The sequence below is a fragment of the Symphalangus syndactylus genome, chromosome X (genome assembly GCF_028878055.3).
Source record: "Symphalangus syndactylus isolate Jambi chromosome X, NHGRI_mSymSyn1-v2.1_pri, whole genome shotgun sequence".
Lineage (NCBI taxonomy): Eukaryota > Metazoa > Chordata > Mammalia > Primates > Hylobatidae > Symphalangus > Symphalangus syndactylus.
Window position 1 is genome coordinate 67,314,183 of NC_072447.2, and position 26,893 is coordinate 67,341,075.

General features: G+C 39.5%; 1 protein-coding gene across 5 annotated transcripts in view; it reads right to left on the reverse strand.

Annotated features, from left to right (window-relative positions):
- The window catches only part of WNK3 (WNK lysine deficient protein kinase 3), a 168,319-nt gene that overhangs the window by 33,961 nt on the left and 107,465 nt on the right, over window positions 1-26,893 (reverse strand). For 3 of the 5 annotated variants that reach the window (XM_055269109.2, XM_055269110.1, XM_063634814.1), the window contains exons 17-21: window positions 25,794-26,731; window positions 14,878-14,968; window positions 14,211-14,341; window positions 12,789-13,402; window positions 8,337-8,548 (exon numbers count right to left, since the gene is read on the reverse strand). In XM_055269109.2, the coding sequence (XP_055125084.1) occupies window positions 8,337-8,548; window positions 12,789-13,402; window positions 14,211-14,341; window positions 14,878-14,968; window positions 25,794-26,731 (1,986 nt within the window). Of the gene's footprint in view, window positions 1-1,561; window positions 2,502-3,055; window positions 3,086-8,336; window positions 8,549-12,788; window positions 13,403-14,210; window positions 14,342-14,736; window positions 14,969-25,793; window positions 26,732-26,893 lie in introns of those variants that run through there. The other 2 variants (XM_055269108.2, XM_063634815.1) reach the window with 2 other exon arrangements.

Below are 26,893 nucleotides of genomic sequence, written 5' to 3' on the forward strand. Positions count from 1 at the left end.
GCATAAGGACAGACACAGAGATCAACGGAATAGAATTAAGATTACAGAAATATATCTATCCATTTATGGTCAGTTGATTTTCAATAAGGGTACCAAGACAACTCGATAGGGGAAAAATAGTCTTTTCAACAAAAAGTGCTAGGACAAGAAGATATCCACATACCAAAAAAAAAAAAAAAAGAATCTGGATCTTTAACTCACACCATATGCACAAATTAACTCACAATGGATCAAAGAACTAAATGTAGCCAGGCGCAGTGGCTCAGGCCTGTAATCCCAGCACTTTGGGAGGCTGAAGCAGGTGAAACACCTAAGGTCAGGAGTTCGAGATCAGCCTGGCCAACATGGTGAAACCTTGTCTCTACTAAAAATATAAAAATTAGCCAGGCGTGATGGCGTGCACCTGTAGTCCCAGCTACTTAGGAGGCTGAGGCAGGAGAATCGTTTGAACCTGGGAGGTGGAGGTTACGGTGAGCTGAGATTGTGCCACAGCACTCCAGCCTGGGTGACAGTGTGAGACTCTGTCTCAAAAAAAAAAAAAAGAACTAAATGTAAGAGATTCACTATAAAACTCCTAGAAGAAAATATAGGAATAGGCCGGGTGCGGTGGCTCATGCCTGTAATCCCAGCACTTTGAGAGGCCAAGGTGGGCGGATCACCTGAGGTCAGGAGTTTGAGACCAGCCTGGCCAACATGGTGAAACCCCGTCTCTACTAAAAATAAAAAATTAGTGGGGTGTGGTGGCACACGCCTGTGTCCCAGCTACTCAGGAGGCTAAGGCAGGAGAATCGCTTGAACCTGGGAGGCGGAGGTTGCAGTGAGCCGAGATCGCACCACTGCACTCCAGCCTAGGAGACAGAGTGAGACTCTATCTCAAAATAAAACAAAACAAACAAACAAACAAAAGAAATTATAGGAATAAATCTTTGTGATCTTAAGTTAGGCAATAGATTTTTTTCTTTTTTCTCTTTCTTTTCAATTACTATAGAGTCAATGGTGAGCCAACGGAATTTTAGATATGACAGTAAAAGCACAAGTAACAAAAGAAAAGAAACAGATTAGATTTTAAAACCATTAAAAACTTTTTGTGCTTCAAAAGACACTATCAAGAAAGTGAAAAGACAATCTAAGAATAGGAGATAATATTTGCGGCCGGGCGCGGTGGCTCAAGCCTGTAATCCCAGCACTTTGGGAGGCCGAGGCGGGCGGATCACGAGGTCAGGAGATGGAGACGATCCTGGCTAACACAGTGAAACCCCATCTCTACTAAAAATACAAAAAATTAGCCGGACGTGTTGGCAGGCGCCTGTAGTCCCAGCTACTCGGGAGGCTGAGGCAGGAGAATGGCATGAACCCGGGAGGCGGAGCTTGCAGTGAGCCGAGATCGCGCCATTGCACTCCCGCCTGGGAGACAGAGCAAGACTCCGTCTCAAAAAAAAAAAAAAAAAATTTTTGCAAAATCATATCCAGTAAGGCTCTAGTCCTTACTCACAACTCAACAATTTCTCTACATTCTCTCCAACACTTGTTACTGTCTTAAAAAATTTTTTTTTCTTTTTTTCACCTCATATGTCCTATGTCCCTGGGAATTGCCTTTTTAAATTTCAGCCATTTTAAGTGGGTGTAAAGTTGTATCTCATTGTGCCTTTGATTTACATTTCCTTAATAACTAATGTTATAGAACATCTTTTCATGTATTTATCAGTCATTCACATGTCTTCTTTAGAAAAATGCCTATTTGAATCTTTTACCCATTTTAAAATTGGATTTTTGAATCTTTTATTGTTGAGTTGTTGAACCCTCATGCCCTGCTGGTGGGACTGTAAAATGGTGCAGCTATTTTGGAAAAAAAGTCCGGTAATTCCTCAAAAGATTAAACATAGAGTTCCCATGTCATCCAGCAATTCCACTCCTACATATCTATCCAAGAGAAACAAAAACATATGTCCACATAAAAATTTGAACACAACTGTTCATAGCAGCATTATTCATAATAGCAAAAAAATAGAAAACAACACAAATGTCTAATCACTGATGAATGAATAAAATGTGGCATATGCATACAATGGAGTATTATTTGGCAACAAAAAGAAATGAAGTACCAACACATGTTACAACACAGTTAAACTTTGTAAATACTATGCTAAGTGAAAAAAGTCACAAAAGACCACGTAATGTATGATTCCATTTACATGAACTGTCCAGAGTAGGCAAATCTTATTTTATTTTATTTATTTTATTTTATTTTTTTGAGACAGGTCTTGCTCTGTTGCCCAGGCTGGAGTGTAATGGCGTGAATATGGATCACTGCAGCCTCAACTTCCTAGGCTCAAGCAATGCTCCTGCTTCAGCCTTCTGAGTAGCTGGAACTACAGGCGTGCGCCACCATCCCTGGCTAATTTTATAGAGATGGGGTCTCACTTTGTTGCCCAGGCTGGTCTCAAACTCCTGGGCTCAAGCAATCCTCCTGCCTTGGCCTCCCAAAAAAAGAGCAGGCAAATCTATAGAGACAAAAAATACTTTAGTGATTGATGAGGCTGAAGGATGGGGGAAGCGGGAATAAATTGGGGAGCTACTACTCATAGAAAAGGGGTTTCTTGTTGAGGTGATGAAAGTGTTCTAATGAACAAACATACATTTTAATATTATGCAGCAATAAAAAACAAAATACTGATACATGTTATAAAATGTTTGACTCCCAAAAACCTTATAAGTAAAAGAAGCCAGTCACAAAACCACATATTATTGTGTAACTGTATTGATACAAAATGTTTCGGCATAGGCAAATCTATAGAAACAGAAAGCAGATTTGTGGTTGCCTGGGGCCTGTGGTTGGGGGTTTGGGGTAGAGGAGCTACAATGAGAGATGACTATGAATATGTACATGTTTCTTTGTGGAATGTTGAAAACATTCCAAAATCAAATTGTGGTAATAGCTGCACAAGTCTGTAAATTGTATAAGTTAAATGAGTGAACATTATGATATGTGAAATATCTCAATAAAACTGTAATTTTTTTAAAAAATTAAAAGTAAAGAAGCAAAAGAAACATTTACTTTCCAACTCATTTATAAGGCAGCTTTTCCCTGATATCAAACCAGAAAAAGATAGTATCAAAATTTTCAAAATATAAAACAAAAAGATGAAAACTGTAAACCAACATACTTATTGAACTTAAATTAATAAAGGGCATCTACAAAAACTTACAGTTAACATTATAATTTATGGCAAAAGACAGAAGGCTTGGCCGGGCGTGGTGGCTCACGCTTGTAATCCCAGCACTTTGGGAGGCCGAGGCGGGCGGATCACGAGGTCAGGAGATCGAGACCACGGTGAAACCCCGTCTCTACTAAAAATACAAAAAAAAAAAAAATTAGTCGGGCATGGTGGCGGGCACCTGTAGTCCCAGCTACTCGGAGAGGCTGAGGCAGGAGAATGGCGTGAACCCAGGAGGCAGAGCTTGCAGTGAGCCGAGATCGCGCCACTGCACTCCAGCCTGGGCAACAGAGCGAGACTCCGTCTCAAAAAAAAAAAGACAGAAGGCTTTCTCCTTGGAAGAACAAGGCAAGGATGTCCAATATAAAGTTTTAGCTAGCACAATAATAAGAAGAAATAAAAGGCATAAAGATTAAAAAGGGAGAAACAAAAAAGTTTGTATTCGCAGATGACATAATTGCTCACTCAAAAAATCCCAAAGAATCTATAAGAAAACTTCTAGAACAAACATGTTTAGCAAAATCTTCAGATGTAAGGTTGATATACAAAAATTAATCATATTTCTCTACCAATGTATGATTGGAAACCCTGTAGAAATAAAATAAATCCTTAGGTATAAATAAATCAAAACACATACAGAATCTGTAAGCTGAAAACTATAAAAAGCAGATAAAACATATCTAAGAAGACCTGGAGAAATAAACTGTACACCAAACCCCCATGACATGCAATTTGCCTACATAACAAACCTGCATATGTACCCCTGAGCCTAAAATAAAAGTTAAAAAAAAAGACAAAAAAAAGAGATAGCCTATGTTTATTGACTGGAAGACTCAGCACAGTAAAAATGTCAATTCTCCCCAAAATTGATATATAGATTTAACATAATTCCAATCAAAATCACAGCAGGATTTTTTTAGATATAGTCAAGCTGATTCTAAAATTTATATGAAAAGGAAGAGGAAGTAGAGTAGCTAAAACAGTTTTGAAAAAAAACAAAGTTTCAGGAAACATAATACCTAATTTTAACAATAATAATTTTAAAAGTTGCTATAAAACTACAATAATCAAAATAGTATGGTATTGGTGAAAGGACAGACACATAGATTAATTGGAACAGAATAAAGAGTCCAGAAAGAGATTGACACATATATGGCTAATTGATTTTTCAGAAAGGTACAAAAGCTATTCAATGGAGAAAGGACGGTCTTTTCCACAAATGGTAATGTAATAATTGAATATCAATATGCAAAAAAGAACCTCACCCAAAACCTCACACCTTATACAAAAAGTAATTCCAAATGTGTCATAAATCTAAATGTAAACATAAAACTATTAAACTTTTAGGAGAAAACATAGAGGAAAATCTTTGTGACCCGTGTTTAGCCAGAGTTCTTTTTTTTTTTTTTGAGACGGAGTCTCGCTCTGTCGCCCAGGCTGGAGTGCAGTGGCGCAATCTCGGCTCACTGCAAGCTCCGCCTCCCGGGTTCACGCCATTCTCCTGCCTCAGCCTCTCCGAGTAGCTGGGACTACAGGCGCCTGCCACCATGCCCGGCTAATTTTTTTGTATTTTTAGTAGAGACGGGGTTTCACCGTGGTCTCGATCTCCTGACCTCGTGATCCGCCCGCCTCGGCCTCCCAAAGTGCTGGGATTACAAGCGTGAGCCACCGCGCCCGGCCAGAGTTCTTAAATATTACACCAAAATCACAATTAAAAAAAAAAATTTGATAAAGTATACTTTATTAAAATCATAAACTTTCACTCTGCCAATGACACTGTTAAGAGAATGAAAAGACAAGCTATAGACTTGAATAATATATTTGTAAATCACATGTCCTACAAAGGATTTTTATCAAAAATATAGAAAAAACTCTCAAAAATCAACCATACGAAAACCAACAACCTAATTTTCTAAAATGACAAAAATTGTTGCCTTTGGGATAAATTGAGTAAAGGATACATAGGTACGTAGGATCCCTCTGTATTATTTAACTGCATGTAAATCGACAATTATCTCAATGAAAATTTCAATTAAAAATAAAACAGGATACAGCCGGGCGCGGTGGCTCACGCTTGTAATCCCAGCACTTTGGGAGGCCGAGGCGGGTGGATCACAAGGTCAGGAGATCGAGACCACGGTGAAACCCCGTCTCTACTAAAAAATACAAAAAATTAGCCGGGCGTGGTGGCGGGCGCCTGTAGTCCCAGCTACTCGGAGAGGCTGAGGCAGGAGAATGGCGTGAACCCGGCAGGCGGAGCTTGCAGTGAGCCGAGATTGCGCCACTGCACTCCACCCCGGGCGACAGAGCGAGACTCCGTCTCAAAAAAAAAAAAAAAAAAAAAAAAAAAAAAAAAAAAAAAAAAAAAAAAAAAAACAGGATACAAAACAATAGCAAAAGACTTGAACAAACACTTTACCACAGAGGATATACAGATCACAAGAAAGTGCAAGAAAAAAATGCTCAACATCACTAACCATTAGGGGAATGAAAATTATAATAAAATAACCACTTTATATCATCAAATACCTATTGGATTGGGTAAAAAAAGAATACTAGTAATACCAAGTGCTGAAGAGCATCAGAAAAACTGGAAGTCTCGCACATTGCTGACAAAATGTAAAATGATACAGCTGCTTGGGAAAATGGCTTGTTAGTTTTTAAAAAATGTTAAATATGCATACCATATGATGCAGCAATCTCATTTCTGGGTATTTCATCCAAGTGATCTGAAAACTTATGTTCACCCAAAAAGCTGTATGTGACTATTTACGGGAGCTTTATTTGTAAAACCCCAAACTAGAAACAACCCAAATGTCCTCCAACCGGTGAATGGATAAACAAACTGTGGTACATCCATTATAACACAAAATAAGTTGAGGAATCCCAAAGACAGTCTCCAGAGACATGTTTTTACCATGAGATCATACTTCTCTGGCCATGCTTACTTAGAAACAGGTGGACACCTGACTGTAGAACAGCCCAACTATAGGCCAGGCAATGGGCTCTAACCCATTTCTTGGCATGAAAAAGATGAGCAGGGACAGTCAAATTTTCTGTCCCTGGAATCTAACAAAGGTCAGTTAAATAAGGACCTGAAAGTGAAAGAATGCTTTGGGATCACGAGTAACCAATGTTATCTAACAGTTTTGGGAAAGCAGAAACTATGCATAAAACGAAGCCATTTGGGAATGAAACAGAATAAAATAAAGTATAGCTATTAGTGATACTACATCAGACCGAAGGTTCATGTACTTCTGCTATTAAATCCCCAGAGCTGCCTTCAATCTAAGTCTACCCCTTAATTCTGTCTTTACAAGATCATCCAAGTACAGTTCCTGTTCTTGGGTTCTGTATTAGTTGTCTATTGTTGTTGTAACTAATTACCACAAACTTAGTGGCTTCAAACAACACAAATTGATCTTATAGTTCTCTAGGTTACAAGCCTAACATGGGCCTCACTGGCCTAAAATCAAGGTGTTGCCAGGGCTGTGTTCCTTCTGAAGGCTATGAGAGAGATCTGTTCCCTGGCCATTCCAGCTTCCAGAAGTTGCCTCCATTCCTTGGTCTGTGGCACTCTTCCTCCATCTTCAAAGCCAGCAATGTTGCACCTTTCTGACACTGTTTCCCTTTTCTCTGACTCTTCTGTGTTTCTTCTCTTCTACTTTTAAAGATCCTAGTGATTACACTGGACCCACCTGGATAATCCAGGATAATCTCCCTATCTTAGAGTCAGCAGATTAGCAACTTTAATCCCATCTGCAAGCTTAATTCTCCTTTGCCATATATCCTACCATGGTCACAAGTTTCAGGGATTTGCACATGGACGTTTTGCGGGGGAATTATTCTGCCTACGACAAGTTCTACTGGGATTTCACATATGTCCTTACAATACATCCTTAACCCCCACCTTGACTATGCACATATAACCAAAGAGGCCTGACCTGATTAACAACTTCTATATTAGTTAAGTAGAGATTGATGCTGTTATTTTTCAAAGTCAAAGAGGTATATTTTACTAATATTCTTATAACTAATAAACAAAGATCTCTTCAGATAAGAGCATGAATGTATATATATGTACATATTTCTTTTTATGAGACGGAGTTTCATTCTTGAGTGTATGTGTACATATATATCTATATATATGTATATATTTCTTTTTTTGAGATGGAGTTTCATTCTTGTTGCACAGGCTGGAGTGCAGTGGCGCGATCTTGGCTCACTGCAACCTCCATCTCCCGGGTTCAAGCAATTCTCCTGCCTCAGTCTCCCAGGTAGCTGGGATTACAGGCACGTGCCACCACACCCAGCTAATTTTGTATTTTTAGTAGAGACGGGGTTTCACCATGTTGGTCAGGTTGGTGTCGAACTCCTGACCTCAGGTGATCCCCCTGCCCGAGCCTCCCAAAGTGCTGGGATTACAAATGTGAGCCACCGCGCCTGGCCAGAGAATGAATATATATTTATTTTAGATGGAGTTTCACACTTGTCGCCCAGGCTGGAGTGCAATGGCGTGATCTCGGCTCACTGCAACCTCCGCTTCCTGGGTTCAAGCAATTCTCCCACCTCAGCCTCCTGAATAGCTGGGATTACAGGCGCCTGCCACCACATCCAGCTAATTTTTGTATTTTTAGTAGAGATGGGGTTTTGCCATGTTAGCTAGGCTGGTCTCGAACTCCTGACCTCAGGCAATAGGCCCACCTCAGCCTCCCAAAGTGTTGGGATTACAGGCGTGAGCCACTGCTCCCGGCTGAGTATATTTTTAAGATTATCTTGTTACCAACAAACTCTCCAACAAACTCTAAATGCTAGACCAGAAGTTCCCACTGACTGATAACATTTCAAAAATTATTGTGGGGATTGGCATTGGGCTTCCAGCTGCTGGTTTTCCAAATAAAAGCATGAACCATACTCAGCTTCTCTCTACAATCTATCAATTATCCTAATCATTATTACATAAAAGGACATTTAACATCAAAACAGAAAATAATCTCAGAATAATGTGTACTTCTTTAAATTATTTTAGCCTAATTAAAAATAAATTGTACTATAATCATTTTTCTAATTTTGCTAATCTTGGACTAGATTTTTTAAAAATTACTTTTATGACTGATTTACCTGTAGCAACTATGCCATTGTCCACATGTGTCAAGGACTGGGGGCGGCTTCGAAGTTTGCTTTTGAAAGATCTTGGTCGACGTGGTGATGCAGGTGGCAAAGGAATCTCAGTAGATTGGGTTTTGCTATCTTTAATTGACCGAAGGCGTTCATAGAGCTCCTGCAGCTCCTTATTCTGCTGGGTTTGAAGATTTACCACCTCCTGAATGTGTCTGAATGAAAATCATGCAAAAAGCATTTTAATGGCACTGGCTCCATAAAGATGAGCCAAGAAACTCTACACCAGTATAAGTAAAGTTTAACAAGGAATTTAGATTAAGAATGGGGAAATAGAGACTAGGCGCAATGGCTTACATCCATAATCCCAGCACTTTGGGAAGCCAAGGCAGGAGTATTGTTTCAGGCTAGAAGTTCGAGACAAGCCTGGGTAACATAGGGAGACCCTATCTAAAAAAAAAAAAATAATACAAAAATTAGCTGGGCACGGTGGTGCATGCCCGTAGTCCCAGCTACTCAAAAGGCTGAGGTGGGAGGATCACTTGAGCCCAGGAATTCAAGGCTGCAGTGAGCCAAGATCACACCACTGCACTCCAGACTGGGTGACAGAGAGAGACCCTGTTAAAAAAAAAAAAGAAGAAAGAAAGAAAGAGAGAGATGAGAGAGAGAGAGAGAGAGAGGGAAGGAGGCAGGGAGGGAGGGAGGAAGGAAGGAAGGAAGGAAAGAAGGAGGAAATAGAGTATTTTCACAATTTCCGGAGGGGAAGTGGGAAATGCCTCCCTAAGCATAACATTTAACTGTAATAATCACTCATGAAGAAAAAGATGAACAAATTTCTAAAACTGAAATACAGTGAAAGTCAGTAAAACAAAATGTAAAGTCAAATAGTATTAATAATATTAACATTTTTTGCCAGACGTGCTTGCTCATGCCTGTAATCCCAGCACTTTGGGAGGCTAAGGCAGGAGGATCGCTTGAGCCCAGGAGTTCAATACCAGCCTAGACAACATAGTGAGACCCTGTCTCTCTGAAAGAAAAAAAAAAAATCAGCCAGGTATGATGGCATATGCCTGTAGTACAAGCATCTCGGGATGCTGAGGCAGGTAGATCTCTTGAGCCAGAGGTCGAGGCTTCAGTGAGCCATGACAGTACCACTGCACCCCAGCCTGGGCGACAGAGTAAGACCTCATCTTAATAATAATAATTGTAATAGTAATAAAAGAAAGAATAAATTAAAATCAGTGAAGAAACCATAATGCTAAAAGAACACTGAAGGATGAATAAATTATCTTTTAAGATCCCTTCTAGGCCAGGCGTGGTGTCTCATGCCTGTAATCCCAGCACCCTGGGAGGCTGAGACAGGAGGATGGCCTGAGGCCAGAAGTCTGAGACCAGCCTGGGCAACACAGGGAGACCTCATCTCTACAAAAAAATTTAAATATTAGCTGGATGTGTTACACATCTGTAGGCCCAGATACTTGGGAGGCTGAGGTGGAGGATGGCTTGAGCCCAGGAGGTACAGGCTGCAATGATCCATGACTGCACCACTGCACTCCAACCTGGGCAACATAGTAAGACTCTGTCTCAAAATACAAGATCCTTTCCAGGTCTTGGGTTCTATGAAGTTATGAGAATCCATGTCTCACATTCAAAATTAAGTAGATATTCATAATCAGCCAGTTACAAAAAACTAGCCAGCTACAAAAGCTACCAGTCATTTGACAATGGTTTAAAAGAACCATTAAAAACAGCAATAGAAGGCCGGGCGCAATGGCGCACGCCAGTAATCCCAGCACTTTGGGAGGCTAAGGCGGGCGGATCACGAGGTCAGGAGATTGAGATCATCCTGGCTAACACGGTGAAACCCCGTCTCTACTAAAAATACAAAAAATTAGCCAGGCATGGTGGCGGGTGCCTATAGTCCCAGCTACTCAGGAGGCTGAGGCAGGAGAATGGCGTGAACCCAGGAGGCGGAGCTTGCAGTGAGCCGAGATTGCACCACTGCACTCCAGCTGGGGTGACAGAGCCAGACTCCGTCTCGAAAAAACAAAACAAAGGGCCGGGCGCGGTGGCTCACGCTTGTAATCCCAGCACTTTGGGAGGCCGAGGCGGGCGGATCACGAGGTCAGGAGATCGAGACCACAGTGAAACCCCGTCTCTACTAAAAATACAAAAAATTAGCCGGGCGTGGTGGCGGGCGCCTGTAGTCCCAGCTACTCGGAGAGGCTGAGGCAGGAGAATGGCGTGAACCCGGGAGGCGGAGCTTGCAGTGAGCCGAGATTGTGCCACTGCACTCCAGCCTGGGCGACAGAGCGAGACTCCGTCTCAAAAAAAAAAAAAAAAAGAAAGAAAAAACAAAACAAAAAAACCAAACCAAAACAAAACAAAAGCAATAGAATACCTACATCACAAATATGTAACTGCTTTAATAACTTTTATTATAAAAAGTATCAGTGTACATATACTGTATAGTACTTAATATATAAGTTGACATACACATAATGTAATGTCAAGCCTGTATATATATTTTAAAGTGGAATATCAGCCTTCTGGTGATGAATGTTTAAAGTATATATTCACAATTTTCTTGCAAGCTCAAGTTAAAAACACTGAAACAAGTTAGAGAGAAAATATTACAATTATCTATCACTGGAATGACAGTTTTGGGTTTTTTTCTCCTCTGGACAAGGCCTTAGAAACTAAGAAATTTCCAAGGATTTTAACCTGCTTTAATTCTTGAAGCACTCGAACATAGCATCCAAGTGGAGCATTACTCAAGCTTGTAAGAACTTGACTAAAATCCAGCTTTTTATTTTATTTTTTGAGATGGAGTCTCGCTCTGTCACCCAGGCTGGAGTGCAGTGGTGCGATCTCGGCTTACTGCAACCTCCGCCTCCAAGGTTCAAGCAATTCTCCCTGCCTCAGCCTCCTGAGTAGCTGGGATTACAGGCGCGCGCCACCACGTCCGGCTAATTTTTGTATTTTCAGTAGAGACCGGGTTTTGCCATGTTGGCCAGGGTGGTCTCAAATTCCTGACCTCAGGTGATCCACCCGCCTCGGCCTCCTAAAGTGCTGAGATTACAGGCATGAGCCACTGCGCCCGGCAAATCCAGCTTTTTACATGCCTATATTTTTAGTCCTCCCTGGTTCTCCCTGCTTTACAAATTGTTCAAGTCCCAGAACAGTGCGGAAATTCTCTAAAGCATAAGATATATTCAAAAATTGCTAGAGTTGGTTTCAACTTTTCAAAGTAAGGGCATGGGGTCATCAATAGGAGGCTAGTAATTAACTTATGAGTAGATACATATAATGGAATACTTTGAAACAGTCAAAAATATAATGATACAGATATATATCCAAGATACCATGAAATGGTAAAGAAAACCAAGATATAAGAACAGTCTTGCAGTGTAAGTTACTATTTGGGGAACAAAGAATGAAATATGCATATTTGTTTGTACAGTTATAGACTAACTGGATATACAAGAAACAGGTAATATTTATTGTGTCTAAGGAGAGAACCTGGATAGTTAGCTGTAGTGCTAGGAGGGAGACTACTGGTTACCCTTTTGTACCTTTTGAATTTTGAACCATGTGGATAGAATTAGAATTCAGCAACTTAATATGAATTTCTTTTCTCTTTTTTTAGACGGAGTCTTGCTCTGTTACCCAGGCTGGAGTGCAGTGGCGCATGATCTGGGCTCACTGCAACCTCCACCTCCCGGGCTTAAGTGATTCTCCTGCCTCAGCCTCCCAACTAGCTAGGAGTACAGGCGTCTGCCACCACACCTGGCTAATTTTTGTATTTTTTGTTTTTTAAAGTAGAGACAAAGTTTCACCATGTTGGCCAGGCCAGTCTTGAACTCCTGACCTCAAGTGATCCACCTGCCTCTGCCTCCCAAAGTGCTGAGATTACACGCATGAGCCACCATGCCCAGCTGGCCTGAATTTCTTTTTTTAAAATGACCTATTTTATAAAACTAAATACAAAACAGCATTCTATTGACAAAATATATTATCATAGTATCACTAGTGAAGGCTGATTACCTCAGTCACCAAATAATAAGCTTGATCTTGAAAGTATCTTACCTTTTCCTAAAGAAGATGAACCACTATCTCTGATTATAATAAATCAGCTGTTTACTTATCAAATGTGAAATTATATAAGAATAGTTGTAAAATCTAAAACCAAAAGTCCTGAAGAATAAGGATTGTAAAGGTTAGCAAAAAGAGTAATTAAATCATATTGGTAAATAAGCAACTGTAATAGTATTGAGACTATGAAAACATTTTATATATAAGAGCTTTTTCTCATTCATAAATGTTTAGCATTAGCATTCTTTGTAGTTTTCAATCATTAAAATGTCACCAATCTTAAGTTAGTTACCAATCAAATACTAAGTTCTATAAAATCTAGGGCAACCAGATTTGTGACAGAAGAGAAACAGTCCTTACTTTTCTCGTAATCTTTGAAGCTCCACCTTCAAGTCCTCATCCTCTATTTCTGATTCATCATCACTGCTCATTGGGGAAGATGGCGAATAGAAGAGTGAACTCTGTGTTTGAGCATAAGCTTGTTCTTCGTGGGGTGGTAAGCACTGATCACTCTCTGGACCAGTCTTTGCCACTGACTTTCCACTGCCAGCAAGACTGGATGAAAATTCACTATCAGAGCTAGGCTGTTTCCCAGCAGTCAATATCTCTCTCTCTTTAAGCAACAGTTCAGATCCAGACTGCATGCTACTTCCTGTGGCTGAAGTTTCTCCCAATTCCTTTTCTGGGGTCACTGAAGATACATCAGTCTCACAAGCTGCGCTGAAAGATAAGAAGTTGTCACCTTGTTTGGGAACTCCTTTATTTTCTTTACAGGTTTCCTGAAGAGCTTGTAACTTCTCAGAAGAAAACGAAGTTTTTGGATTTTGTGTGGCAGGTTCTATTTCTACCAACTGAGACTTTGCTGTTTCAATAAAGGCTTCTTCACTAGAATGGTTTGTCTCACTGAACACTGATATGTGTTCTATTCCAAAAGATGTCATTTTTGCTGACTGCTGCTGAGGAATTGTAATCACCTGAGATATAAAAACATAAAAGTGGTTAGCACAGCACAGACAAGTAGATGGTCTGCTGTGATGTATATGTATTGATACTAGCAAAACTTAAAAATTTAATCTATACCCCCAAATTCACTTTCAATCAGGCCCCTTGGGTAAAGAGAGTGGGCATCATATTGCTCAAATAAAATTCCACAATTAGAGTTGCTGAGATTCTAAAGGACGTGAAACTACATTTATAAAAAAGGACCCACCCACCCGCCAAAAGAAAACCTATTTCTGTGCTCTCTACCAGCTATTAAAATCTCCATTTCTTTAGACTCATCTTTACTGATGGCTTCAAAAGGTGAGGGGATGCATGCAAGATGAACAAATTAAATATGACAATGATCTATATTTAAAGTAAGTATCATCGGCCGGGTGTGGTGGCTCACGCTTGTAATCCCAGCACTTTGGGAGGCCGAGGCAGGCGGATCACCTGAGGTCAGGAGTTCAAGACCAGCCCGGCTAACATGGTGAAACCCTGTTTCTACTAAAAATACAAAAAATTAGCCAGGCGTGGTGGCGGGCACTTGTAATCCCAGCTACTTGGAAGGCTGAGGCAGTAAAATCGCTTGAACCAAGGAGACAGAGGTTGCAGTGAGCTAAGATCACAGCACACCATTGCACTCCAACTGGGCAACAAGAGTGAAACTCCATCTCAAAAAAAAAAACAAAAACAAAAACAAAAAACAAAAATGGAAGTATCATCTACAGACCAAGATCTCCAGTGGCTGTTATATTTTATAATGCCCTTGTAGATAAGGATTCAATCAAAGACACAAACCTGGAACCGACCCCGCTGAAATGATCCACTCATCGCTTTACATCTATTCAAAGCCCTAGTATCAGCTGTGGACTCCCGTGTCAGAGGAATGGGATCAGGAGCAATTGCTGATCTCATCTCTTCTGTTTCCACTGCAAGTTTTGCCAAATTGTAAGTAAAAAAGAGAAAATTGTTTGTTAAGACTAAATTTGTTTACATTATCAAAAATGAAGAAAAGTAGAAAAAGCTTAACTCCTGCTAGACAATTAAAAGGTGTTAATGTAATAAGCAACATCGTATTAAGTACCTAAGTCTAAATCAGACATTGCAAGATTTATCCCAAGACTTAGTATCTATATGAAATGAATAACCGGAAAACCAAATTAGTTACAAAAGGAAAAAATAAAATGGCAATGACATTAATGGGACATGTCACGTACATGGGCTATGTGGAAAAAGTGGCAAGATTTGTATATGAACAACAAAAAAAATAAGTAAATGAAAAGTGATGTTACCTAGTCTATGTCCCTGACTGTAAGCACACTACCTTGACGGACTTTTGATCTCTTGAAAAAGCTGGTTGACTGCCGTAGCCTGTATGCCCAGCTTTTTAATTTGCGAGTCCAGGATTTCTTGCTAATAGGATTTTTGAGACTAGGACAAGTAAAGCTTAGGCCAAAATATCCACCTCCTGTCTGCAGATGAATGGCTCCACCGCTTGACACAGCAGCAGGATAGGCCTCTGGATCCCCTGGAAGTGAAGCATCTGAGGACATCTCCTAATGGAGACAAACAAAACAAAACAAAACAAAACAAAACAAAACAACCGAGAAAAACCAAAGTGGTAATAATTTAAGTAAGGTGAAGCTTTTAAAAAAAAAAAATAATAATAACATCGGAATTTCTTGTATAGACTAATCTTTAACCCAAAATAGAGTATTATGTATATAGTTGCATTAATAGTAGCATATCAGACTGAACCCAAAGTACTCAATTTATAAAAATTAAGCCTTCTTGTTTCTTTAAAAATATTATTTAGACTTTAGTAAATAAAAGAGATTATTAATCTTCTACTCCAGAGTATTTTTCATCATTATACAAACTTTGAAAACTGAAAATCAAATTAAAATTTCCTTCATATGTGCCAGTTTACTAAAAAGGTTACTAAAACTCCATGCTATTATCATGGAAATTTTCATTTATGCCTATATTATTTAAGAGACTCAGTTAAAGATGCTTGAAACACATAAAAACAGAGAAAAACAAGATATCTAGGCACTTAGATTTACAGAGAAGTATCAGGAAATCAAGTTTCTTACTTTATGAAAGCATACGGAAATTTATAAAGGATATCAAAATTACTTCAAAATCATGCTCTAAAAATTCTTGTTAACATCAGGCTATGCTGGCTATAAAATCACTCCCCTCTTCTTGTCCTCCTACTCCCCCCAAAAGGGCCCCAGATATAACTGTTATATCTAAATGAGTGCTTTAAAGATAAATCCCCTATAATAATTAATATGAAAAGTTAGCACAGACAACCACAAATACTTTGGGAAACATGAGAAGGGTCACTACTAATCTAGAAGATTAAAAAAATACATAAAAGCACAAAGAATGGGATTTAGCATTCGCCTGAAGGAAGATAGCCTACATGGCAGTAAGTATGATGTCTTGGGTAAGCATTATTAATACTTAGGGCAGGGCCGGGTGCAGTGGCTGACGCCTGTAATGCCAGCATTTTGGGAGGCTGAGGTGGGTGGATAACCTGAGGTCAGGAGTTCAAGACCAGACTGGCCAACATGGTGAAACCCCATCTCTACTAAAAATACAAAATTAGCCTGTCGTGGTGGTGCATGCCTGTAATCCCAGCTACTTGGGAGGCTGAGGCAGGAGAATAGCTAGAACCCGGAGGCGGAAGTTGCAATGAGCCGAGATTGCACCATTGCACTCCAGACTGGGCAACAGGAACAAAACTCTTGTTTCAAAAAAACAAAAACAAAAACAAAAACAAACTTATGGCAGGTCAGGACATATTAAAAACAAAATTATAAGCAATCAGTTTTTATTTTCTGAAGTCTCATTTTAAACTAGTAATAATTAGTTTCATGAGGAGAAAAAAATCAGTATTACAATTTAGAAAATGTTACATTGGTCCCACTGAAATTACAGAAAAGAATTTTAATATGTAGTAACTAGATCGAGATGGCAAATTAAATATTTGTTCTAGCCTTCCTTATCAATCCAAATTTACAGAGACAACAGGAAAATATACATAGACACATGCATATATGACTGACAGAGGAAAAAGTAGACCATGACATATGCAGGAATTGTTTCAAAATGCTGCAAACTTGGGTGGCTGATACGGGCAGCAGGAGAGAACCCTGACCAACCAAAAAGATGAGCGGTAGGCTAGAATGCTTACAAAACTCTATCAGATCTATCTTCTGTCTCTTTCAATATTATCTCTTAATGCTCTCCTGTTTGCTGGCCGCCTTTTGGTTCCTTGAATAGATCTCTACCTATGACCATCACCACCACATACAAGTCTTTCCCTGACTACCATATATAGGTTTAGTATCTATTTTCTTCTACTAGATGTGAGCTCCACAAAAACAGAGGTTTTGACTTATTCACTGCTAAAGAGATATTTACTGAAAGGAAGAATGAACTGGTTGGGATAACAAAGAAGGAACAGGCAGGCAGTTCTGTCCCTTCCCTCCCCACCTCCACACCAAGCAAAGGGCAGCAGAGGCATGTGCCCCCAAATAACAGCAGTAAGAGGAAAAGATTTTGTGGCCAAGAGAGAGGTCAACAATGTAGGGAGGAGACAACATCCAGGAAGAAAGGTAAGCCCTCCTACCTTTGGAGACTAGCTACTGGGCCACCCTCCAGGCAGCATTAGAGATAAGTTACAAAATACAGTGCCAGGGAGCATGTCCCATACCTTTCCCACAATTACTGAAGGAAGGTTACAGTAATTATATAAAACACTTACAGAGAGATGAATAAGGAATCTCATGAGTGAAAAAGAAGAGAACACAACTAAGAATCACTAAACACCAAGGGAAAACTAACATTATAAGAAAATACTAAACTCGGCAAACAGAATAGCCAAGGAAATAGCATTAATAACATAGAATAAGACTTTAATATATTCAGAGAGATGTGTGAATATACTACATCTATAAAGAAAGGAATGAACTACAGTTACTAGAAATTAAAACAATATAATACTCGACACAAAAAACAGCTGAATAGGAGATGCAACCGCTTAAAAATCGAGAAATTATCCCAGTACAAAAAGCAAAAGGACAAACAAATGGAAAGCATAAGAAGTTTATAGATAAGAGCTGGGCGTGGTGGCTCACGCCTGTAATCCCAGCACTTTGGGAGGCTGAGGCGGGTGGATCATCTGAGGTCAGGAGTTCCAGACCAGCCTGGTCAACATGGTGAAACCTCATCTCTACCAAAAATATAAAAATTAGCTAGGCGTGGTGGTGAGTGCCTGTAATCCCAGCTACTTGGGAGGCTGAGGCAGGAGAATTGCTTGGACCTGGGAAGTGGAGGTTGCAGTGAGCTGAAATCATCCCATTGCACTCCAACCTGGGCAACAGAGTAAGACTCCATCTCAAAAAAAAAAAAGTTTGTATATAAGAAAAATAGCCGGGCGCGGTGGCTCACGCTTGTAATCCCAGCACTTTGGGAGGCCGAGGTGGGCGGATCACGAGGTCAGGAGATCGAGACCACAGTGAAACCCCGTCTCTACTAAAAATACAAAAAATTAGCCGGGCGTGGTGGCGGGCGCCTGTAGTCCCAGCTGCTCGGAGAGGCTGAGGCAGGAGAATGGTGTGAACCCGGGAGACGGAGCTTGCAGTGAGCTGAGATTGCGCCACTGCACTCCAGCCTGGGCGACAGAGCGAGACTCCGTCTCAAAAAAAAAAAAAAAAAAAAAAAAGAAAAATAAAAATGGGAAACGAAGAAATAAAACTATCTCTATTTATAGTTGACATGCTCTTATATATAGAAAACCCAAAATAATCCACCAAAAGTTATTGGAGCTAATAAACAAACTCAGTAAAGTTGGAGGATACATCAACACATAAAAATCAGTTGTATTTTTATATACTAGCAATGAAGAATCCAAAACAGAAATTAAGAAAACAATTCCATTTCTAATAACAATAAGAAAATACTTAGGAATATATTTAACCAAGGAGTGAAAGTCTTATACACTGAAAACTACAAAACATTAATGAAAGAAATTCAAGGATACTGAAATAAATAGAAAGTTCATGGACAGGAAGACTTAATCTGTCAACAGTCCACAAAGTGACCTACAGATTCAATGCAATCCCTATCAAAACCCCAATGGCCTTTTTCACAGGAATAGAAAAGCTAGGCCGGGCACGGTGGCTCACGCCTGTAATCCCAGCACTTTGGGAGGCCGAAGTAGGCGGATCACGAGGTCAGGATATCGAGACCATCCTGGCTAACACAGTGAAACCCTGTCTCTACTAAAAATACAAAAAATTAGCCAGGCGTGGTGGTGGGCGCCTGTAGTCCCAGCTACTCGGGAGGCTGAGGCAGGAGAATGGCGTGAACCCAGGAGGCAGAGCTTGCAGTGAGCCGAGATTGTGCCACTGCACTCCAGCCTGGGCGACAGAGCGAGACTCCATCTCAAAAAAAAAAAAAAAAGAAAAGCTTGTACTAAAATTCATATGGAATCACAGGGGACTCTGAATAGCCAAAAAATATTTAAAAAGAACGAAGTTGGAGGACTCACATTTCCTGATTTCCAAATGTACTATAAAACTACAGTAATCAAAACACTGTCCTTTTGCTACTGGCATAAGGATAGATATTGGGATTGATGAATTGAATTAGTCCAGAAATAAATCCATACATCTATAGTCAGCTGATTTTTTACAAGAGTGCCAAGACCATTAAATGGGGGAAAGAATAGTTTCTTCACCAAATGGTGCTGAACAACTGGATATCCAAATGCAAAAGAATGAAGCTGGACCCTTGTCTCATACATATACAAAAATTAACTCAACATATATCAAAGACCTAATTATAAGAGCTAACAAAGCAACACAAGAAAAAGTAGGTGCCAGGCGCGGTGGCTCACGCCTGTAATCCCAGCACTTTGGGAGGCCGAGGCGGGCGGATCACGAGGTCAGGAGATCGAGACCATCCTGGCTAACATGGTGAAACCCCGTCTCTACTAAAAATACAAAAAATTAGCCGGGCGCAGTGGCAGGCGCCTGTAGTCCTAGCTACTCGGGAGGCTGAGGCAGGAGAATGGCGTGAACCCGGGAGGCGGAGCTTGCAGTGAGCCGAGATCGCGCCACTGCACTCCAGCCTGGGCGACAGAGCGAGACTCCGTCTCAAAAAAAAAAAAAAAAAAAAAAAAAAGAAAAAGTAGGTAATCAGAGACTTCAACAAAATTAAGAACTTCTGTGTGTTAAAGGATACCATCAAGAGAGTGAAAAGACAACCCTACAGAATGGGAGAAAATATTCACAAATAAAATATTTAATACATAGCATCCAGAATATACAAAGATTTTTTTATTTTATAGAGATGGGGGTCTCACTATGTTGACCAGACTGGTCTTGAACTCCTGGCCTCAAGCGATCTTACTGCCTTGGCTTCCCTAAATTCTGGGATTATAGGCTTGAGCCACCATGCCCAGCCACACATATAAAGAATTCTTACGGCCAGGCGTGGTGGCTCACACCTGTAATTCCAGCACTTTGGGAGGCCGAGGCAGGTGGATCACGAGGTCAGGAGATCGAGACCATCCTGGCTAACACGGTGAAATCCCCGTCTCTACTAAAAATACAAAAAAAAATTAGCCGGGCACGGTGGTGGGCACCTGTAGTCCCAGGTACTCGGGAGGCTGAGGCAGGAGAATGGCGTGAACCCGGGAGGCAGAGCTTACAGTGAGCCAAGATAGCGCCACTGCAGTCCGGCCTGGGCGAAAGAGTGAGACTCCGTCTCAAAAAAAAAAAAAAAAAAAAAAAAGAATTCTTACAACTCAACAACACAAACAACAACCCATTTAAAAACTAGGCAAAGGACTCGAATAGACATTTCTCCAAAGAAGATATACAGATGGCCAACAAGCACACGAAAAGATTCTCAACACCACTAGCCATTAAGCAAATGCAAATCAAGACCACAATAAGATACCACTTTATACTTACCAGGATGGCTATGATCAAAAAATTGGAAAACAAGTGTTGGTAAGTATGTGGACAAATTGGAACCCTCACATTGTGCTGGTGGGAATGCAAAATGGTGTGGCTGCTTGAGAAAAGAGTTTGGTGGTTCTTCAAAAAGTTAAATGTAGAATTACCATATGCCCCAGAGAACTGAAAACAGGAACTCATATGAATACTTTATATGAATGTTCGTAGCAGCACTATTCACAACAGCCAAAAAGTAGAAACAACCTAAATGTCCATAAACCAATGAATGGATAAACAAAATGCAGTATAGCCATAAAATGGAATATGAACCTTGAAACATTATGCTAAGTGAAAGAAACCAGACACAAAGGCCATATACTGTATGGTTCCATTTATATGAAATATCTAGCATAAGCAAATCTATACTGACAGAAAGCAGATTAGTGGTTGCAAGGGGCAAGGGGGAAGGGAGAATGAATAATGACTGCTTAATGGGTATGAAGTTTCTTTATTTGGGGTGATGAAACAGTTCTGGAACTAGATAATGGTGATGGATACACAACCTTGTGAATATATTTAACGTCACTGGATTGAACTCTGTAAAAGAGTTAAAATTCTAAGAAATCACAAGTTTCCACATTTATAGAGCACAAAGAATATGAAATAAGATGAATAAACAATAAAGAGAATATACCAAAGGCATCCAGTAGCCTTTTAAGTGGGTACTATTATCTCGATTTTACAGATGAGGAAATTAAGGCTGGGTAAAGGGTGTAGATAATTTGCCTAGTATTACATAGTAAATGGCAAAGCAAGATTTTGAAACTGGTTTGTGGGGTTCAAAAGCTGTTTTCTTTTTAACACTGTTTCAATAAGAATGTTTTCATTTAAAAAATATTACAAAAGTAATACATTGTGAAAGGAAAACAAAAACTCAGGACCCTAATTCACTATGCCAAAAAGAAAAAAAATTAAGCTGAAAGCTGAGTCATGCAAGAAACTGCATTTCATTTCGTTCCTAAGCAAACAGCTACAAATAAAAGGTTAAATATCTCCAGAGGTAGCTACCCTATGTTCACCTTATCTTATGTAAAGTGCTGATTTACTGAGCAAAATTGGGAGATGAATACATAATTGATTATTCTCCTACCTGCTCCTTTTCTCTTGCAACATGTGGATTACCATAACCTCCCTCTGTCCCCTCCAGCTTGCTTTTCTCCTTTAAATACTGAAGCCCTCAAAATCATCTTTGGAGAAAGGCACAGACCACAGACTGTATCTGTGATTCCATGTTTCCTCTTTTCTAGGCATGTCCTTAACCTTGGCAAAATAAAATTCTAAATTGATTGAGACCTGCCTTAGATTTTTTTTTTTTTTTTTTTTTTTTTTTTGAGACGGAGTCTTGCTCTGTCACCCAGGCTGGAGTGCAGTGGCGCAATCTCGGCTCACTGCAAGCTCCGCCTCCCGGGTTCACGCCATTCTCCTGCCTCAGCCTCTCCGAGCAGCTGGGACTACAGGCGCCCGCCACCACGCCCGGCTAATTTTTTTGTATTTTTAGTAGAGACGGGGTTTCACCGTGGTCTCGATCTCCTGACCTCGTGATCCACCCGCCTCAGCCTCCCAAAGTGCTGGGATTACAGGCGTGAGCCACCGCGCCCGGCTTCTGCCTTAGATTTTTTTTGGCTTATAACATGAATAACTGTTTTCTGTAAAAGATCTAAACCATTAGATAAAACAAAAATCCCTGTAACAACCCTCCTTCCCAGTCTCCCCTGGAAGATATCCACTAATATCAATTTATCTTTTCAGAACTTTTTTGTGCATTTATGTACATATATATGCGCGTGTGTATGTGTGTGTGTGTGTGTGTGTGTTCCTTTTTAAAAATACAGGCCAGGTGTGGTGGCTCATGCCTGTAATCCCACTGCTTTGGGAGACCAAGGCAGGAGCATTGCTTGAGGCCAGGAGTTCAAAACCAGCCTGGGCAACATTGCAAGCCCATGTCTCTACAAAAAGTTTAAAAATCAGCCAAGCATGATAGCATGCACTTGTAGTCCCAGCTACTTGGGAGGCTGAGGCAAGGGGATCACCTAAACTCAGGAGGTTGAGGTTACAGTGAGCCACGATCATGCCACTGCACTCCAGCCTGGGTAATGGAGTGAGACCCTGTCTCAAAAACACACACACACACACACACATACACATACATACATACACACACACACACATACATACACACACCTCATCATACTGTCTGAATTATTCTGCATATATTTTTCCTGATGATTTTTCCTGGAGATATGTCCATGCTAAAATAAAGATGATAATAGCTAACATATGTTTTTAGGTCTACTTCATGCTTTTAAATTGCTTCATAGTATCAATGTCCCTCAATTTCTATTTACAAATATTTAAACTTGTTTGTGAATCCTTTCCTGTTACCAATAATCAAACAATGTTACACTGAACATTTTTATACATGTTCCTTTGTTTCATATGTGCAAATGCTTCTCTCAGGTAGAATTTGAGAGTGACATAGCTCAGTCACAGAAATGCATACATTTCTAACTTTCATAGTGCTAAATTGCCCTCCAAGTAGGCTGTACTGATTTTATTCCTACCAACATAAAATGAAAATTACCACGCCCGGCCATCAATTTCTTTAATATTTGATAGTCTGATTAGCAAAAAACTATTCTTCCGTAAAACTTTGCCTTTCTCTCATTACTAAGAAAGTTGAAAATCTTTTCACATGTTTAGCAGGCATTTATATTTCCACTTCTGTGAAATGCACGTTCAGATGCTTTGGATATTCTTCCACTGAGTTGTCTGATCTTTTCTCAATGATTTGTAAGCATTCTTTATATATTTTAGAGTTAATATTTTGTCAGTTTTCTGAGAAAAAAGCTTGGAAGAAAAATATATGCAAAAATAGGTTGCTATGAAAATGGAGCCAAGAATAAGAAAGATTTAAAAAATCAAATTCATGACTGCCAAATGAAAAATTAACTGGATATAGCTGAATACCAAGAGAGTGATCTGAAATTTAAAAAGAAAAAAAACTGAAGACATATCTGAGAACATAAGGTTTTAAAAAATGAAATTAAAAGTGAGAGCAAGCTGTTAAGAAACATGGGGAATAATCCAAGAGGCCATATATCTCCTACAATTTCTAAATGGAAATAAGCAAGACAATGAAGGGGAAGAAAAAAAAAATGAAAATAAAGTTACCGGAGCTGAAAAAAGACACAAATCTTCAAATTCGAAACATCCACAAAAATGATATACAAAATGAATGGGAAACTGATATACCAAGATAGAGTCTGATAATCAGAACTCTAAGATAGTTCCCTAAAAGCAACTAGACCTGTGCTAACTGAATACAGTAGCCACTAATCACATGTGGCTGTCTAAATTTAAATTAATTAAATTAAATTAAATTAAAAATTCAGGCCCTCAGTTGCACTAGCCACATTTCAAGTGCTCAATAGTCATATCTGGTTAATGGTTACTGTATTGGATAGTGCAGATACAGAACATTTCCGCATTGTAAAAAGTACAAGAGCATTGCAGTGGTCTAGAGTAAAACCAGGTCACCTACAAATGAATGATAGACAACTGACATCACTCTCATCAGAAAGGCTAATAAAATACAATAAAACACTGTCTTCTAAATTGAGAAGAAAAAATTCTGATCCTACCATCTGTACTTAGTCAATCGAGTGTGAAGCAATATAAAGACATTTTTGGACATGCAAAAGAATATCAAATAGGATACTCATGCAATATATTTGAAAATATTACTCATAGAAGTATTTTAGGGGAAAAAAGAAGAATTCCACGACACGAGAAACAGTGGCAGCTAAGTATGATCCAGATATAGCAACAGACACTTGAAACAAATAAAAGAATCCATTTGACCTTGACACTTGGGAGAGTCTCCTTCAAGCAACAAAGTTTAAATGACAGAAATAACAGTTCATTTCTTAAGATTCGAATCACATTATATGATATTTATTTATTATTTAAAATAATTAAAAATTTTTAAAAATCTTTAAATTATACGTATCAGTGGAATATTATGCAGTTGTTTCAAAAAGTTGAGTAAGATGGAACTATGTGTACTGACATGGATAGATATCCATAAATGAAAAAAATGCAGAATAGCATATATGTAAATAAGTATATGTATATAAATATTAACATGTATCTATATCTATATAAAGATACAATATATCATATATAAAAAGTATGTCTTTATAAATATTTGTATATTAATTAAAATCATGTCTGGAAAGATTTGTTAACAGCTGTGTCTACAGGTTTGGGGATGGGGTGGATTTTACTTGTACATAGTACATATATACTATGTACAAGTATATATTATTACTTATATAATAACAAAAATGACAAAAAGATACAGCAATAAAGATTTAGAAAGATGTCCATGATCTACTGTAAAATGAAAAGATTAAGTTGCAGACCAGTATGTATACAGCACAGTATTTTTATGAATAAAATGTTATATGTATGTAAATAGATCTGTATAAGCTTAAGAAAAGTCAAGAAGAATAAGCATCGAATTATTAGTGGTTACTTCTGTGATTTGAAGGGGCAGAAAAGGAAAATTAAAGTTCCTACATTATATAACTCAAAAAATAAGTCAGGCCAGGCACAGTGGCTCACGCCTGTAATCCCAGCACTTTGGAGGCCAAGGCGGGTGGATCACGAGGTCAAGAGTTCAAGACCAACCTGGCCAACATGGTAAAACCCCGTCTCTATTAATACAATAATTAGCTGGGAGTGGTGGCACGTGCCTGCAATCCCAGCTACTCAGGAGGCTGAGGCAGGAGAATTACTTGAACCCGGGAGGCAGACCGAGATCGCGCCACTGCACTCCAGCCTGGGCGACAGAGCAAGACTCCGTCTAGGGTTTAAAAAAAAAAAAAAAGTCATGGTATTAATGATGATTTTTACTTTCTTTTCTTCTCTTTTTTTGTCAAATTAAATCCCCCCAACATGATTAAATTAAAAACCATAACTTTTTTTTTTAAAGAAGGAAACTGATAACCGGCATTTTAAATGAAAATCTAAAAGTTCTTCCTACCCACTAAAACAATCCATGAGTCAGTTTTCATTCTGTCATTAATACAAATATAGACACTGCTTGCAAGTTCTTAGCTAATTCACCAGAGGGCTCTCTTACCAAAGATAGTTTGTCATCTCTACTGAGAGGTTCTGAACACCTGCAGCCTAAGTCATAGCCTTCTTAAATACCTGTGACCTCAGAATCTTGTGACAGAGACCATTTCATCTCAAAGGACAGAATTTTAGAAGAGAAGGCATTTCTTTAAAACAATAAGCAAAGAGTAAGGAATTGGTTAGAAAGAATGATACTTACATGTAAACACAATTCGCTGGGTACAGAAGTTATCACATTCAGGTCCCTTTTGAACACTGATATATTAGCAGGCTGACTTGCAGCCACATTGGACAGAAGCTTAGAGCCTGTCTGTTGGAAATTAGGGGATTGTACAGGGCTATCTTTAATTCCACAGTGACTGATGGCTATGACTTCTGTCACTGGACAGGAGAGGGTATCTTCAGCAGAGGAAGAAAATGGAGAGTCTATGCTTTGGGTATCCTTCTGACTCTCGGGATAGATGCTAGAGATGCTGTGCTCCTGATAGAGCAAGTTTCTTAATTTTTCATCCAGAGTTTTAATTCGGTTGTCTGCAAACTCCAGTTTTGGAGGTCTTTCTCCATCTGATTCCAGGACAGTAGTGGGTTGAAGGGTAGTTGGTTCAAGGCCAGGGGTCTGAGTGGGAATGACTGTCTTAGGAGAACTTGCTTCAGTGTTCACTGTAGTTTCTCCTTCTTGGGAAATAAACTCTGCATCCATAGCTGGCTGCTGTACTGATAAGGTTTGAGGCTTTTGATCAAATGCCAGGGTTGTAAGAGAGTTATCAGAAGTCTGAGTTGATTCGCCAGGATGGGACATAAGTGCATCAGCCTGACTGGCAGTTTGGTGATATGGATACACAGGTATGAATATGCTTGCTTGTTCGGTGAGTCCCTCACATTCAGCTGGAACTGCACGAACTGAAGTAGTAGAGTAACTGGAACTATTAGTAACTGGTGCCATTATCTGCCTGTTATCTTCCACTTGATAAAGTATAGCTGGCTGCTTGGTTTCTACACTAGCACATTCAGAAATCTTACCATCAACCACATCCTCGTGTTCTGATTTGGAGGTGAAAAGTGCACGGTGGCATGGATTATTTTCTATAGTGAGCAATGTGTCCCGTGATATTTCCTTATTACTTGTGTTTTTTGGACCTGGAACAATAATAAAGAATGGCTAAGCACGTACTGACGAGTACAAAGCATAGACTAGTACCCTAAGTCAAAAGGAACAGGAGGAGAAAGGGGCAAATGAGAACCTGTGTGAAAGTACTCTTGTAAATAAGACTCAAAACACAGAATTCAACCTGTCAAGGA